General features: G+C 45.2%; 1 protein-coding gene across 12 annotated transcripts in view; it reads right to left on the minus strand.

The window, feature by feature from the left end:
* LOC142576732 (uncharacterized) overlaps nt 1-18,594 on the minus strand; it is a 114,276-nt gene that overhangs the window by 32,073 nt on the left and 63,609 nt on the right. For 11 of the 12 annotated variants that reach the window (XM_075687004.1, XM_075687005.1, XM_075686997.1 and 8 more), the window contains one exon: nt 6,098-6,214. In XM_075687004.1, the coding sequence (XP_075543119.1) occupies nt 6,098-6,214 (117 nt within the window). Of the gene's footprint in view, nt 1-6,097; nt 6,215-7,286; nt 7,432-18,594 lie in introns of those variants that run through there. The other variant, XM_075687007.1, reaches the window with a different exon arrangement.

The following is an 18,594-nucleotide window of genomic DNA, read 5'->3' on the forward strand; positions in this document are numbered from 1 at the left end:
AAGACCAAAAGAAATGCAGGTCGAAGACCTGCAGTTCTTGCGCTTAGGAGAGTGCAGGCAAGACCGACGGAACAGCGCTATGGGAAAGTATTGCTTTGAAAGGCACTCCACACGAGTTCAGTAAGTCAGCGTTGAACTCGTAATCCTCTGGACGAAAGTGCAGCGAGCACACTATGCGATTTTTCGACTCTTTGCCAACGCGCTGTGGCAGAGGTGCGGCACTTAACGAAGAGGTTCACTCGTTGGCACACAGTGATAAGTACCGTTGGATTCGCCTGTGCAACTGCCCTTGGCCAAGTTCCGCGGACCGTTCGCGCATCCCACGACATCACATGGACATGGCATTCTCGCTGCTTGTTCCAAATGCAAGTTTCACGAGCCAGCAGAACCAACGCAGCATGACACGATAACAAAACAACTGAAACACCAAAGCCTGTGCGGCGCATAGTCGAGCGCGCAGAGTCGAGCGAAGACGAAATTTTTCGACCACCCATACTACTGAAGGGTCATGTCAAAATGTTATTTTTTCTTAGAATCAAACAGTACTAGACAAGTTGCATTTTCTTCCGTCTTATAACAGAGTGAAATGATCTTTTTAATATGAGTAGTTGAGTACTAGTGAAATAAATTATGATGAGGAGTGCCTTCGTCATCGGGCTAGTACCGGAATGTCGCTGGGGGGTCTCAGGTCGTGTCATGCATTTACTTCAATTTCTCGATCACTAAAGCTCTGTTAGCGATTATATTGACGCTTTAGACATTCTTGAGCATTGCTTTATCACTTTAACTTGACTTCATAGTAACCTTTAGTGTCCCTTTAAGCAAGCTCGTGAGCGCCTACAAACAATTTCTGCAAAAGACATTGAAGCAAAGCTTTCCAAAGCTGAGCTACCAGGAATACAGCTGACAGCAGTGAAAGAGTGCTTGGCAGCTGCCAAACTCGCAAATAAAAAGAGCCGGCGCTACACAGAAGACTGGCTTTTGCTGTGTCTGTCTGCACATTCGCAGCCCATCGGCGTATTCCTTCCTCCGAGAAAATGATGCTCTACCGCTTCCTTGTGTCACAACAGTTCGTAACTATTTAAGTTTGGTGAGGATGAAGTGCAGATTCGACACGCAATTTTTGTAGCATTTAAGAAAAAAATGGCCATCAAGGACGAGCTTCAGCAACACGGGATTTTAGTGTTCGACGAAATGCAGGTAACGAATGAGATGAGAGTGCACTCAAAGTCAATGACTTATTGTGGATTCAGCTATTTTGGTGACAACATGATGACCAGCGATGACCTCGACGACCATGGACTGGTGTTCACATTTCGAGCATTTGGGGATCGTTACTCGCAGCCAGTTGCTGTCTTTGCGAGCAAGGGTCCTACAAAAGGCACCAAACTTGCACAGCTCATACTTAAAGCAATTTTTCTCCTGGAGGAAGCTGGCGCGTTGGTCGATGGAATTGTGTGTGATGGAGCAGCTACTAATGGCTTAATGTGGAAAGAGTTCAGAGTGAGTGGGGCTCTTCGGCGCACTAAACACTTCTTTACTCATCCTGTTGATGACAAGTGCAATGTTTTCGTTTTTTCCGATGTGCCTCACCTCTTGAAATGTGTGCGGAACTGCTTGCATTGACAAAAGATTTTGGTTGTCTATGGTGAACGGGTGCACTGGGCGCACTATGACAGATTGTTGTAGAAGATTCGAGGCAACCTGGCCTGGCACGCGTCTGTCCTAAATTAACATTTTCGCATATGAATCCAACAAACACTGAAAAAATGTGTGTTAAGCTGGCGACCCAGTTTTCAGCCGGAGTGTAGCAAAAGGGCTGGAGTTTTATTCGAGGAGGGGAACGCAAGGATTAGAAAATGTGAAAGGTATGATGGAATTTACCATGAAACTCAATTACCTCTTTGACGCCTTAAATCGAAACTGCCCGCGAGAAGGCATTACTGTAGGGAGCAAAGATCTACGAGTTTTAGCTTCTTCACTGTATTGGCTAAACAAGTGGGAGCAAGATGTATTATCTGAAAAGATTTCCCGTAAAAATTGCCTCATCGAGCAGACCGCAGAGGGACTGTGTATGTGAATTTAATCCGTACTGGAACTCTCTCAGTATTTGCTCAAGGAGTGTGGGTTCAGGCATGTCTTGACGGGCAATCAGGACGTGCTTGAACACTTCTTCAGAATTATCTGCCAGGCAGGTGGCCAAAATGACCACCCCTCTATGCCCACTTTCCGGCAAAGGTATAACATGCTCTTAGTGTATAGTTTGCTCAAGCCACCAATGTTTGGCAATTGCGAAGTTCAAACCGCCGATAATATGCATGCACTAACACAGACTGATATTAAGCTTGCGTTTAAGGTTGACAATGAAGAAAAGACACAACTTCAGCAGCTAAAACAAAAACTGGACGGCTTAGTGGATGCGGAAGCTGAGTGTGAAGAAGTTTTTGATCATGTATGTACAGAGCCAGAGCTTATTGACTGTATAATTTATTACCTTGCTAGTTTTATGTGTCGAAAACTTATGAAGTGTACAACATGCTCAAAATGTAGAGTGTGCCTTATTGCAGAAGCTGCTGCAGAGTCTCTAAAGGAAAGTGCCCTAATTCCGTGCAAAACTCGAGGTGGACTATTACACCCCAGTAGGACCATTTTCCACCTGCAAGCGCTGAGACTGAATTTCAGAAGCACACTTTTCACAGAAATGTCTATGAATTGACAGTAGAAAGCTACCATTCTCAAAGCTACCATTCTTCTTTTCCTTGTTTCAAACACAAAGAAGAAATGATGGCATGTCTTCTGCATCACTATATAGCAATGAGAATGCAGCAAGTCTGCAAGCAAAGAAAAGCTGATGCAAAAAACAAAACACAGCAGCTGGGGAAGCTTGTTAAGCTTGTTTAACACATGATTTTTTACTTGTCTGTATATTTTATGCCACATATTTTTGCGTGAACTAAACAGAAGATAGTGCAATGTAGCCGTATCTGATGCGACAAAGCAGCTGCGGAAGCTCTCCCAAATTATACGCAAAACCTGTCATAGCTGGCCTCTTTTGTGACTGTAGATATGTGTGTGAAATAAATGGTGATGCAGCATTGTGTGTGTGTGTTTCTTTTTTTCAAAGCATGAAAGCAACATTCAGCGCCCGAAACCTACGCAGCAACTAGCGCACATAACAGCTGCAAATGAAAACACAAGACATTCGTTTCTGGACACCAACTTCCAGCGGTCCTCTGTCGGCAGTTTTACAGACAGCATTTAGCACAATTTGACACAACATTGCTCACATTATAACTTAATATAAGGATAAAATATTAGGAACACTGAGACGTATCACAGAATAGCTGCTGTTACAGCTCGCGCCAATTCTAACTTTCAGTGCGAATGAGAGTGAACAGCTCTTTAGTGGCCTGCAATTTTCACGACAAGCATTTAATATAAAGCACCACAAGGTGTTAGGTTTATTATGACTAAGGCTGAATTTGCCCTCATAATATATTGCAAGGAGCCAGCAGTGCGTGCATTCACGCTACCCGATCGTTCATGGGCGCTGCGTCGAAGGCCCCGAAGTTTGCCGCGCCGCCTGCCGTAGGACAGGCACACTACGAGCTGCGGCGCGCTGCGCCAGCAAGACTCGTTCGTACACCTAACCTATTCTAACACCATGAACGCAGCTAAGATATTCGGCCACCCTTAGCGGAAACATGCCGTATTAGGATAGTAGTGAACACAAATACCATAGTTTCCGCAGCATGCCCGCCATGTGTTTCTATGTCACTGGCAGCTAAGCGCGCCCACCTCTGTTTCTGTCCCCTCAAAGTGGACATGGCTATGTTATGGTTGCATACTTGCCGATATTAACAATATTATTTATTATTGATACGGAAGAAACTGTTTCAAGGTGCGCGTAATGTACTCACAAGAAGAAAAATAACCACGTTCAGCGTGTTCGGCTTGCTCCGCCGGCCGCCATTTTTGTTTTGGTGTCCCGCACTGACAGCAGCAGCCGCCTGCTTGTCATCCCACAGCAAATGCGGGATGAAAAAAGAAAATGTTTCTTTTCATGGGAAATTTAACTTGCGTAATGGTCGCACCCCTGAACTTGCGTCAATTTTGTTGACAAAAAAGTGCGATCATTATGCGAGTAAATACGGTACGTTAGTGCAACTCGGTTCGCGACAAATACTTCATTTAGTGAACGGATGAGCTAACACACAATCAAATGTTATTCGAGATAAGTCACTAACCTGAAAAAATTTACTCAAGCCCACTATGCTCTTGTTTGAGACAGTGAAGCGCTGTTATCGTGTTCCCACTTCACGAACGAATTCTAAAAAACTTATTTTTTCTGTGCACAGAGTCCCGAATCAAAGATTGGCCGCAGTATTTCTGTCAACGTTGAGGCGTGCGGAACATGATAGCACTAGCACCCAACTCTGACTTTATATGCGCATGCTTAGAAGATTGGCAAGAGCGCACGTTCAAGGCAATGTAGCTTGTAATACTCTATCGAACCTTCAAACCAGCGATCGTTCGTGCCCTCTGTCAGCTGGAGGTCAGGATGTTGGCATTCGATCATAAACGTGTTATTTACAACCATTCGCAACAAGATCTTGCAACATGCGCTTGACAAGTGTTGTATAACTGATTGTAGCACAGGCGATACATTCGGGGTCGTCATGGCACAGCATTGGCACTCATTCAGAGACTTGTTTAAAAGACAGTTATTAAAACAGGAAAAAAAAAATCTGCTATCACTGAATTTGTATGACCATTTACAAATTTGTCCGTATACAAATTCTATGCTGTACACGAAGTTATTCAGAGCTGAAAAGCCAGCGCGAACACATAAAGTGCACCGCCTTGCTATGCGTGCATTTACTCTGCAAGCATGCATGCATTTACTACTCTGCGAAAGGTCGTCTGCTACGCTCGAGCGGTGTAGGCGCTGCCACGGTCGAAGAAGGAGCTTGAAAGAGAGGAGCAATTAGGAGAAGTGAAGGCAGAAGAGGGGAGTGTCGCTACTTTATGAAGATTAAGAGGTTTTACCCGGAGTAGAATGCATCTCTCCACCTTATCCTACCCCCAGAGCCTTGTGCGAAACAGAAGACAGCGTGCTTCCTCCTCACTTTTCTTGCATGCGTGCACAAGATTGAGCTGCGATTGCCGGCTCATCCTCTCACGCTTTCACTCAAACATACAGCGTACGGCCCGCAGAAATGATTTTATTGCCTTTGGACTTTATATGGAACCTTACGGTGACAGCAGAAGTGCACCTGGGGTGTCCATATAATTGCTACCAGAATAAAAAAGTGAACATTGATTCTGGAGAAGGGGAAGTAGCACAGCATATTGTTTGGACAACTCTAGTCCTCTAGTACCTTCAAATGTACAAGTGAATTCCGAAAATGGTTTGGAATTGGTGATAGTTGGGTACAGTTGATCCCATTCTGGTATAGTGAGTGGAATGAAAGAATGTTTAAATGCGTAATTGATGTAAGAATATACAGTTACGATTTTGATGTGTAGTTAGAGATTTGGAAATCAGGATGAATTTCAACATGTCTATTTTAAAGTTGTTATCAAGACACTGGAGTAAAAGCTTCAGGTGTACTTGTTTTGCTCTACTTGACAGTGTTTTTAGACTAGAGGCAGCTAGAAGATGAGTGGGTGAGTCAGTGCGCCTGTACTTGTAATGTACTATATATTTTATGGCTTTCCTTTGCACTCCTTCCAGTTTTACTAGGTTAGTCATTGTGTGAAGGAACCCAACCACACTGGCATATTCCAGGATCAGTCTTATGAATGAATGTCTTGTAGGCTTGGCAACATAAGGGGAGTAGTCCTTTAAGCCATATAACCTTTAAATTATAATAAAAAAAGCCACATGAACGCCTGAATACACAAGTACAAAAATCAGACAAGTCCACTTACTAACCAGCATTCTGACAGTGGCTAAATGACCACAGTGCCAGAGTTGTCTCTAGCACTACATTTGAGTAGGAAACTTTATGCCTTCGTGCACCTTTTGGTGTGTCTCTGTGGTTCACACGTTAGCCCCGGAATGTGCACAGTAAGAGGATGAGGAATCCCTCACCCCGATGCTTGTTCTTGTGTGTCCGAGCTGCTCTCCTCAGTTGTTCCATCCTGGACGGGGGGGTGCCCCAGGGGGGGGGGCTGCCATAGCACCACAGCCATAGATGTCCGCTTGCGGCTGCACGTGGTGAGACAGGACACTCGCAAATCTGCAAGGCTATTTTGAGGGCTTGGGTGGCTACAAGTGAGAGCCTCGTATACATGATGCATTTGTTTTATTTGACTGACACGTTGATGGGGCCAACACTTTCTCTACTGTCAGTGAGTACAGCCATCACAGTATTTTATAAAGAAACAGGCAAATCATGAATGTAGCTGTCAAGGGAAAACACCTCGAAGTGTGAACTGGTGATGAGTATATTATTCAGTTTGCTTCTAGTTGCAGTTTTCAACATAGGTGGCAGCATTAACTAATATTATTGTCCGGTAGTCCGGTAATATATGTCCGGTGGGATGTTTTTTAACAATATAACTGATCAGGAGCTTACAATACAAGGCCATGAAATACCCTGAGTGGCCGAATACAAATATCTCTGGGTATCGATAAACAAAGGGCAGATGTACACGGAAAAGCACGAACGGTCTCTCACAGCAAAAGGGTGAAGAGATGCTGGGATAATGAAACATAGGGCACTGTGGGGGCACAACAGGTATGAAGTACTGAGAGGTATTTGGAAAGGAACAATGGTGCTGGGGCTTACATTTGGGAATGCGGTCCTGTGCTTAAGGGCAGAAGTTCAGTTGAAACTAGAAGTAAATTAGAGAGCTGTTGAAGATTAGCACTAGGTGCCCACGGGAAAACCACTAACGAAGCAGTACAGGGAGATATGGGTTGGGCATTGTCCGAAGCACGGGAAGCTCAGTAAAATCCTATACGAAAAACGCCTGAGGAAATTGGACCGTAACATGTGGGCAGCTAAGGTATTTAAATACCTATACAGAAAGAGCGTTGACTCACAATGGTGGAAAATAACTAGGAAGCTAACCAGTAAGTATGCCAGACACGAGGACAGAAAAAGACAGAGCATTAAACGAAAGGTTAAAAACGCGGAAGGTAAAAATTGGATAAATTCAATGCAAAGGAAGCATAGTATTGAACTATATCGATACTGGAAACAGCAGATTAGGAAGGAAGCATTTTATGATAACTCAAGAGGCAGTGCCCTACTCTTTGAAGCTAGGTCAGGATGTCTTAAAACGCACAGCTATAAAAAGAAATTTAACGAAGACCCATGTTCCGTGTGTGGTGAATCTGTAGAAACAATAGAGCACCTCATACTAAAGTGTGATGGTATCCATGATGTCGATGCGGGCACAGTCACGCTTCCCAAGGTCCTAGGGTTTAGAGATAACAATAGTCATGTAAATAAATATGCGGTAGAAATTAGTAAAAATCATTGGAAGATTGGTAGCTCGAAAGCAGAGAGGTGACATAAGGTTAAAAGTGTAGGAAGAAGTATTTAAAGAAAATGGCGAATTTTAATAACTTACAACGCAGTTAAACAAAAATAAAAAGCTGAGCATGGTGGCAACTGTCATCATCCCATTTCAAAGGGGACACTCCTACCTTCCATTCATCCATCCATCCATTAGTCAACGTACAGGAAAAGATCAGCGAGAGGTAGACAAAACGCTAGAGGCAGTGAAACATGATTAAGTCAAGCAGTCTAGGTGACTATTTGTCATTGCCCCATTTGAAAGGAAATGCCAATAAAAATCATCATCAAAGGCATCATGCTAGTTTCTGTCCCTATTCAGACCTGCTCAAATGCCTGCAATGGAGGCGTGGCTGCCTGTATGCCACATTTCTGGGAAGTTTCTGGGAAATTTGGTACCCATTTTTGTTGTTTCCTGCAATACGGAAAGCCCAATAGCAACACTGGGACTATCCAAGACATCATAGGAGAGGCCTCCGAATAAATTTTGAGTCTTTTAACGTGCCACTATTGCTTGGTACATGAGTGCTTTTGCATTCGAACTTAATCAAAACGTGTGTGACTGCAACAAAACCTGCAGCAGAACATTGCAGCCACCAGGTTAGGTTCACCTTATTCCAGTCCTACAAAAAAGTGCCTCCCACACCTACCCTTGGGTACTGCAAATAGTCATGCACAATTGAGGTTTTTAGCGCACGAAAAGGGATGAGAGACAGAGGCAAGACGCAGACACAGCGCTAATATATATAGCGCTGTGTCAGCATCTTGCCTCTGTCTCTCGTCCCTTTTCGTGTGCATAAAAACCTCAGTTATGGAATACCAACACGCCCTAATCTACGCTCTTTCAAGTCATGCACAGTATGTGCATCACACAGTGAAGATTATGTGTACAATGCATTACACTAAAGTACAATCTCTGCCCCAAAAGTTCATGCAGTACATTTTTTTTAGAAGTCCTTCAACAAGTTTTCAGATACATAAATAGGGTCACCTTCAAAATACTCGCCATTAGGCACCATGCATGGAATCTTTCTTTTTTTCTGTTGCTGGAAGCACTCTCCTCTTAAGCACTTCTGCAGCAGCATTGTTTCTTTTTTAATTGGCATGGCCCTCCCAGGTGCTGTCTCTACGGCACCAGTTTGCATTTAGGCAAAGAAAAGAATTCTTTGAAACAATCGTCAAAGATTGTCAAAGTAAGCAAATAGCTTATGCAGACTGCATAAATCAAACGGACACACTAACCCCCGAATGCAGAGATCTAACTTGGCTCGAACTTGAATTCTGGCAGTCTCAAGACACCTTCGCCGCGCATCTTAAATCGTGCTCGAGCTTGCGGGCAACTTGTGAACGACTTGGCTGGGTCGAAGTCCACTCAAGTTTCAAGTCTGCTCCCAGGCTAGCTTAAAACTGACTTCGTGCGTTATTCCAACATGGCAGCCTCCCGAACGGACGTCGCGCGGAGGTTAGCTGCTTTCGAGTTTGCTTGCCACGCTATGGATACAGCATTTCCGGAGGCGCAGCCCTTGCTGAAAATTCCGTGACCTGCCCTACATAACCTATGTAATTCAATGGAGCTGTACGACGACGAACAATTCCTCAGTCGCTGCAGATTCACGAAGAATGCCGTGCGACAACTTCTCGCCATGTTGGCTATGCGGGAAAGAGGGGAGAACAGAGCACAGCCTGTGTGCCTCTCATGCTGCAGTTGCTGATGGCTGTGATGTTTTACGGCGCTGGCACGTTTCTAACAGTCATCGGGAGTCTGGTACGCATTCCTCAGTCAACCGTGTGCCGCGCAGTTGGAAAGATGACTCTGCTCATTGCGAAGCACCTGCGCCTGATGCTGGTGTGCTTCCCGCAGTCGCAGAAAGACTGATTGCGGGCGTATTTTCTCATCTCCAATGGTTACACATGCCATCACTAGCTATTAGCGCTCAAGATCATATTTATGCTCAGCATGCCAAACTGTGACGCACTGATCCACGGAATATGAAACATGCGCATGAGCATAATAAGAAGTATCCCAAATGAGCAAGTCATGCAGAACATGTGCGCTCACCAGTTTTGTAGCACTCTTGCTTTTATTTTGCAGCTTCCTCTTTCCGCTTTTGCTTCAGGTTGTTCTAGCATTTTTTCAGTTGCAGGTGATCGCACCACGCAATCCCGTAATTGGCATTATATTGTTTTGCTATTTCTTTCATGTCTCATTCTTCTTGGTCAACGACGCGACATCAGTTTCCTTGCATTCCACAATATGCTTGTACTCATTCACGAGTGCCGTCAGCAGGCTCTTTTCATCTTCGGTAAAATGGGGTGCTGTCTTGCGTTGCGGTGCATTATCTTGGGAGGAGAGCGTACGTGAGTGCGACATTTCAGCATCAAAGCCTGTTGACAGGACAGCAATCTTGTAACAAATGCGGCGCGCAGCCATCCCGCGAGCCCCACAACTTGTTTTCCTAACAGACAACACTCTCCTAGCAGACGACATGCACTGCCAATTTGCGATGTCTATGACTGTACCACACTCTCCCTCTTGTTCTCGACAAAGATTCCATGCAAAGTAGACAAATCGTTTGTATGTGTCATTTTATTTATTTATTTTGTCTTTTATCAGGTGTTGTCACCCATATGGGTGCGGACAGGGGACTCTACGGTGCTCGCTGCTCCTCATTCGCAGCACATGTTGCAGTTTTTTTCTTGTTTATGACTTCGGCTTAGCGAGTTCGAATAGGTTGGCCTTTTCTTCAAAAGGTCACGTAGCCCGACCCGAACAAGGGCTGTCGCCTTCCTGCTGGAGTGCCTATAGGCAAAAAGGGACGCGCGAGCTCCCTCAAAAACCGACCGTATGCCTCGTCTCGGCCTCTCAGTTGCCAGCCCAGACAGCATATGAACACCTTGCGGCAGTCAAGAACAAAAGCCGAACCAACCATTTCGTTCGCTTCTCTATGGCCAGTTATACAAACAAGGAACAAGACCTCTAGGTTAAAAAGAAGCTAAAACCAAAATAAATGCGACTATAAAATTAATTTACACTCAAATACACTGTCGCCTAAAAGTGGAGCACCAACTTGAAAAAATGGTGAAACCTGCAACTCAAAAAGCGTGCCAATACACCAAAACTTGAAGACTACTTAAACCCGCCGGTAACGGGCACTTTTCGCAAGCAACACTGCGTATCGCAGCGGCGGACGTCGCCAGATGGAATAGATTTACCCAAACTATACTTCAGAACTTATGCCCTGGTACAAATTTGGAAAGATACATATTTTTTTGCTGTACGACGTGCCTTACACTAATAAATTTATTATTAACTTCGAACACAGATGAGCAACCTACTTTTGCACTGAAGCACCTACATGACTTGACGAAGCAAGTCAGCTTGAGCGTCTATGAAACGCAAAAGCTGACTTGGGTGTTTTGAAGTCTGCTTCTTGCTCCGGGCCGACTTCGTCAAGTCAAGTCCAAGCACGATCCAAGTTAGATCTCTGCATTCGGGGGTAACACTACTTCTGAAGTATGCTGCCAACATCAATAAGGGTGTTTTTGATGATGGTGGCACAAATTATCGTTGGCATCTTTTGGGAGACAGCACGACACCACCACGACAACAATGATGTGACGACGACGACGGAGATTAGGGCAGTGCAATGACGGCAGCACGACAACAGAATTACGACAGCGCAACGATGCCATGGCAGTGGCTGTGTGCCTGTGCTTTCTTGCCCACTCATTTACTTCACAGAGGCCAGATACTACTCAGACTGTCCGCTTTAAAATCATGCACATCCCATTCATTCAAAGAGTCAGTCTAACTGAAGCTGTGATGAAATGGAAAGAAGAAAAGGTGCACGTCAACAAGAAATGTGCAGTAGACTTCAGCAACAAACATGCCCCACAACCCAGGTGACTGGGAAACACTACACAGCGCCACTACCAACCAGAGCACGTAAACCCCTGAGATGCTACAGTTTCCGCATGCATCTTAGGGTGTGGTGAGACCTTGAAAAATGGTCTGCAAGAACTGAAATCAGAGGACTCATTAACATGCTTGTGCTTTTTCAATTCTTTGTATAGTATCAGTTATAGCTGGGCTATCTATAAAGCTCAAATTTTTTTAAAACCCACAATTGAATTTTTTTACTTTTGTTTTTTGATTTGTCACAAATGTACCTTTTTTTGTCAAAGCTATTAATCGCAGAATTTTTTCGAATTTTGCAAAGGTCAATGGCAGGCTGCGTAATTGTAATTCTAACAAGAACTATTTGGATACCTAAAAATGTTAGGGAAAAATAATTTTTTTAGATAGTGCAACTGCTTTTATGATATGGCCTTTATTTGTTTACTTGTAAATTCCCAATAGCTTGTGGATATTCATTCTAGTTCTGAAGTTGTACAATGCACCAACTCAAATGTTTGCTAAATTTAGTTTGCATCCAGGAAGCTGTCTTATTAGAAAATGGTAAAGTGTCCTAAAATTGTGTACTCCGAAAAATGTAAATAAAGTGTGCCAAACTGGTTGATTAGTCTTTTTGTTGTCACCATTTCTGTAGCCTTTTTCTCCATTATTTCAGTCCTTCCTATACCGTTTTGCTTCAACTTCTGAAGTAGATTTTTTCTTACCCGCCGCTAGTCTATTGATAGCAAGCACATGGAAACAAACTAATGTCCAGAAGTAACCGCTAGGTGCTTTAGCAAGCTTTCACGGTAGTAGTTTCCACAAAACTTGAACTTGTGTGTCAATTTTCACGCTTTCACCATCAGCAACACCTAAAAGGGCTCAAAATATCTTTTACAGACACAATGTACTCTCACAAGAGTGTGTGCCACCATAAACAAACAAAAGATGAGTGCACACCTCCTTAATGACTGCAAGATGCACTACATATAAAAAGAAATTCTCAAAACCAAAACTTGTGTCGAACACAGGTGGCTTCTAAATAACGAAAACTTCATATCAAATTGAGGCTCACATCAGAGTATGCCTACTTTCCTGTCAACATGACGACTAAAATGAATTAAATAAGCGTTCTATAAGCCATGCATTCCAAAATGCTATAAATGTTTTAAAAGCCAAAGGTATTTGCTATTAAAAATAATGAAAATTAGGAAAATCAATATCTTAGATCAAACAAAGTCTCACCTCACCGGGAACAGCCTAGTTTTGAAAGTGATTCATTTTATTTTTCAAGAAAACCTGATAAATTATGGATACTTAATGTTGAGTTTTCCATACTATTTTAAAATATATTGCTGCGCCTGTACTCCATTGAAGAAGACGGCAATGCGAGTGTGCATGAGTGTACTTGTCGAGGCACAGTGAGGAAGAAGTCATGGTTGCGCTCATAATTAAGACGGCAAGCTGTTGCTGTGCCTCCTGCTCTATGACCTCTTTTCGGACGTTGCGACACTGGTGGAGGTGCTGGGTCAATTTTGGGTCAACGTGCGGCAATTTTCATCGTCAGCTCCTTAATACATTCTCGAGCTCGGATCGGCGAGATTATGTGCAACAACTTATTGAGGCTCGGGTACAGAAACCTAACGAAACTGTCGCCATGTATGTGGAAGATATGGCTTGTCTATTTCGCCGAGCTGACCCCGATATGACTGAGGGAAAGAAAGTGCGTCATCTGATGCAGGGAGTTAAGGAACCACTCTTTGCCGGTCCTGTACCAAACCCGCCAACAACGGTCGACGAATTCATCAGGGAAGCGAATGTCGTCGAGTGGGTGCTTCAGCAACATTGCTGCCACTTTGACCGCCAGCACAACAATATGCCAATCAGCTCCGCAGCTAAGATTATTGACCATACCTCATTACGAGACATAATTTGGGGCATCCTGCGTCAAGAGCTGTGGGCCCTCGGCATTCCTACTGCAGAGTCGCCGGTCACCTCCATTGCCAAAGTCGTGCGCCAGGAGTTGCAGCAAGCCTTCTCCTCACCAGCCCCATGTCCAGCAACACGTCCGCCGACCTATGCCGACATGGTCCGACGGCCTCCCCCTTCACCGCCGGTAACACCATTTCAGTCATGGCCCATTCCCGTGCCGTGGTGGCAACGGGAGTCTGTGAAATGACCTCCAGTTCGAGGTACCGACTTGTGGCGCGCGGCCAACCATTGACCACTCTACTTCCATTGCGGCGAACCAAGTCACATTGCTTGTTACTGTCCCCATGCAGACACTGGAGCCAGCCCCTTTTCATTATGCAAATAAAAGTGAGGCGAGCAGACAGGACACAAGAGTAGAGAAGTGGACAACACGAATGCCGACTATCAACTGAAGGGAGCACTGAGGCGAAAAAAAGAAACTGCAGAAAATGCACAACTTTTTTTCGTCTCAGTGCTCCCTTCGGTTGATAGTCGGCGTTCATGTTGTCCACTTCTCTACTCTTGTGTCCTGTCTGCACGCCTCACTTTTATTTGCATCCTTACCAACTAGCTCAGCTTTCTGTCGTTCTAGGCCCCTTTCCGCCTACCGCTTTTCTGCACTTCAATGACCGTCACGCCCTGAACAGTGATCAGCTGTCGACCAGCCAGGCAGCTTCACCACGTCGTCGCTGGCAGTCCTCATCACCTGTGCATCACACTTCCCCAAACCGCCAGGATTTCACCACCGACGTCAACAGGGGTAGTCGCTCCCCTAGTCTGCGCCGGGGAAACTAACGGCAGCGACCTCTAGGGGGAAGGCTGCCCTGTGTCGAGACGCCAAAAATGTTCCCCACGCTCCCCACGAAGACAATATGACGATGACGAATGTTAACGCCAACGGAGATGGCATAACGACGACGAATACTCAGGCCGATGAAGACGACATGACGATGACAAATACTTACGCCGATGACGTTGCCTGTGCCGATCTTAGCATTCTGGTGGATGGACATTACGCACTGCACTTGTTGACACTGGCACAGACTTCTCGATTGCGCGACAAGAGCTGGCCGACTGCATCAGGAAAGTGAAGAGGCCGTGGACAGGGCCCGCATAAGAAGTGCCCGGAGTCAGCTAATGACACCAACGGGAATATGCGCCGCCCGAATTCGCATCGGTGATTCCAGCTTTGTTGCCATTTTCGTCATTCTCCCCGTCTGCTGCAAGGAACTCATCGTGGGGATGGATTTTCTGCAAGATCAGGGTGCAGTCATAAACATTCCAGAACATATGGTGACATCTTCTGCCAGCCCATATGGCGACACGATCAATGACGGGCAAGACGAGCATTTTGGAATCTCCAACGATGTGATCATTCAGTTGCGATCCTGCCGCCTTGTGTCTGTATCATGCAAGAAGCCCTGCCACAGGAATGTGATTGCAGAGCAAATTGTTGCCCACTGCTTACGCAAGGTGTTTCCATTGCTAGAGGCGTACTCAACATGACTCATGGGCATGCGGAAGTCCTTCTCACGAACTTCAGCAACGAACGCCGTCACATCCAGAAGGTTACTGCAATAGTGTATTGCGACGACATCACCCAAGTAACATTGTTTTGCTCTACAAGAAACGACCATGCCGCCCTCGCCACCTTTGTCTGTCGACGTCAGCTCCACCCTGTCGCCTTCGGAGCAGCAGCACCTATTGGAGCTGATACACCAGTTCGAAGATTGCATTTTGACTACGTCTAAAGTCAAACAAACACCACTGACCAAGCACCGTATCATCACGGATGGTACTACACGGCCGATTTGACAAAACCCCTACCGTGTAGCTCCGAAGGAAAGTGCAGAGATTCAAAAACAAGTGAAGAAGATTCTCGAGGATGGTGTGATACAGCCTCCGAGAAGTCCCTGGGCGTCACCCATGGTATTAGTAAAAAAGAAAGACAGCAGTTTGCAATTCTGCATCGATTACCGCAAATTAAACCAGGTCACGAAGAAGGACATCTACCCGCTGCCACGCATCAACGATTCGCTGGATAAGCTACAGCATGCTCATTATTTTTCATGAATGGACCTACGAAACGGGTATTGGCAGATCGAGGTCAATGAGAGGGATCGTGAGAAAACTGCCTTCGTGACCCCAAATGGTATTTAAGAATTTAAGCTCCTTCCTTTCTGTTTGTGCTCGGTGCCTGCCACTTTTCAGCATCTAATGGACATCGTACTATCAGATCTGAAGTGGCGAACATGCTTGGTCTATCTAGATGACGTCATAGTGTTCGCAGCTACATTTGAGGAGCACCTAAGCAGGTTACTCACTGTTCTCCAAGCCATAAGCTCGGCTGGCCTGACATTAAAGCCCGAGAAATGTCATTTTGGTTTCAGTGAACTGTGCTTCCTCAACCATGTCGTCAGTCACGAGGGTGTACGACCTGACCTAGCCAAAATAGACGCTGTGGCAAAGTTCCCCACACCATCCAACAAGAAAGCAGTGAGGCGCTTCTTGGGGCTGTGCGCTTATTACCGAATCTTTATGGTGAACTTTTCATGTATTTCTGCGCTGTTAACACGACTGACACATGACGATGTTCCCTTTCTGTGGGGGAAAATGAGCAAGTAGCATTTAGCGAACAACGCCAATGCCTGCAAATGCCTCCTGTTCTTGCGCACTTCGACCAGCATGCTCCCACAGCACTTCACACGGATGCAAGCAATGTTGGTCTGTGTGCCGTACTGGTGTAGCAACAACAGGTGTAGCGCACCTACATTCTTTCTTTGTGAAGACTGCCCGGGACTGGAATGACCTTCCCGCCAACGCCGTGCACCACTCCAATCCACATCATTTCAAGGCTGCCATTGAGTCCATATTCCACTGAAGTGGTCACCCATCCCTCATGTAATACCCCACACTGGGGCCTTTGAGGTAATAATAAATAAATAAATAATAAATAATAAATAAAAAAAGACTGCTTCGAAAAAGTAATCGCCTACGCTAGCCAAACTCTCTCTCGTACGGATGAAAACTACTCGACTACCGAGAAGGAATGCCTTGCCGTGGTGTGGGCGGTTATAAAATTTCGCCCTTATTTGTACGGCCGTTCATTCAAGGTTGTCAGCGATCATCATTCTCTTTGTTGGCTGACTAACCTGAAAGATCGATCTGGCCGGCTGGCGTGCTGGAGTCTCAGGCTTCAGGAGTTCGACATGACCATAATTTATAGATCAGGGAAGAGGCACACCGACACCGACTGCCTCTCGCGGTCACCCGTCGAGTCCGCAGTTACCGATGACGTGGACACTGCATTTTCGGGCATTGTCGACGCCATCACCATTTCACAGAAGCAGCGCCCCGACCCAGAATTGCTCCCACTAATTAATTTCTTGGAAGGCCGAAGAAAAGACGTTTCGCGACATTATGCCAGGGGACTGCCGTCGTTTTGTCTCTGGAACAATGTTCTCTATAAGAACTTTTCTGCCAGTGGCAGCACGTACCTGCTTGTGGAACTGGCACCACTTCAAAAAGAAATACTAAAAGCATGCCATGATGAAAGCACTGCAGGTCATATAGGCTACACAAGAACATTGTCCAGACTCCGATGCAAGTATACTGGCCAAAGCTACCCACTGCTGTAAAACATAATGTGCAAACATGTGCAGACTGCCAAAGAGGCAAAAGCACCTCCCGGTAAGCCTGCAGGTCTCTTACATCCGGTCGAGGTACCAGATCAGCCATTCGACCAAGTTGAAATGGATTTCCTGGGCCCATTTCCTACTTCGACAGCTGACAACAAATGGATCATTGTTGTCACCGATTACTTGACATGTTACGCGGACATGTTACAAAATCTACCCAGCGAGGCACAGCGGCCGAAGAAGTTCATTTTTTTATCGAACACATCGTCCTTAGGCACGGCACCCCAACAGTCATCATCACAGACAGGGGAACTGCCTTCACTGCCAAACTCCTTGACTCGGTTCTCGGACTCAGTGGTACAAGCCACCGGAAAACAACCGCATATCATCTCCAGATGAACGGACTAACCGAGCGTCTTAATAAAACCCTTGGAGACATGCTTTGCATGTATGTTGATGTAGAACATAAGAACTGGGATCAGATTTTGCCTTAAGTTACCTTTGCCTACAACACTGCTAGATAAGAAACTACTGGAAAGACACCGTTCAGCTTGGTCCACGGTCACAAAGCCACAATGACACTGGATGCCACGTTACCGCACGAGTTTGACGCCATACCTACTGACGTTGATGAATTCACCCAGCGCACCGAAGAAGCCAGACAGCTTGTCCGCGCATGTATCTGCATTCAGCAAAACCAAGATACGAAACGATACTATCTTCAACACAAGTCCGTTTTCTACACTCCCGCTGACAAAGTATGGGTCTGGATACCCATACTCCATCGTGGACTTTCCGAAAAACTCCTATGCTGGTACTTTTGGCCGTACAGTGTGATCCGCCGCCTGAGCAACGTGAATTACGAGGTCATTCCTGACAGTGACAATAGTTCCAGTCGCTGCAAGCACTCACCCTAAGTGGTGCATGCAGTACGGATGAAGCCATACCTGTCAAACTAACTTTTGATTTTTTTTCTCTTTGTGTGTTTATCTCTGTGCCATTATACCGCCCTCATATGCTCATGTGCATCGGTACGATGCTTCCTTCGGAGGGATGCAAATGCCGCGCCTGTACTCCATTGAAGAAGAGGACAATACGAGTGTGCATGAGTGTATTTGTCAAGGCACAGTGAGGAAGAAGTCGTGATTGCACTCATAATTAAAACGGAAACCTGCTGCTGTGCCTCCTTCTCTACGACCCCTTTTTTGACATTGCGACAGTATTGTTGAGTTATCTTGTGTAGGTTAACTATTTGCCGAGCTAATTAAAAATCACATTTATTTATTTATTTAAAAAATACTGCAGACAAGAAGTCCAAGCAGGGTGAGCAGAATACAAAAGATTATATACAGAGGAACAGGATGAAACAAGTGTCTAACACATTTTTCACACAAATTCTTTGGTTGTAAGGTAGCCGATTAGGAAAAATTTTTACTTGATTACAATACGACTATAATTAATACACGAAATAACATTATTTACACAAATGGTATACAGCTCGCAGGCGCTGGGGATATGCTTCAGTTGATCTATTTCAGTCAGCTATTGTTTGTGGGAA

Source organism: Dermacentor variabilis, chromosome 3 (assembly GCF_050947875.1).
Source record: "Dermacentor variabilis isolate Ectoservices chromosome 3, ASM5094787v1, whole genome shotgun sequence".
NCBI classification, from domain to species: domain Eukaryota; kingdom Metazoa; phylum Arthropoda; class Arachnida; order Ixodida; family Ixodidae; genus Dermacentor; species Dermacentor variabilis.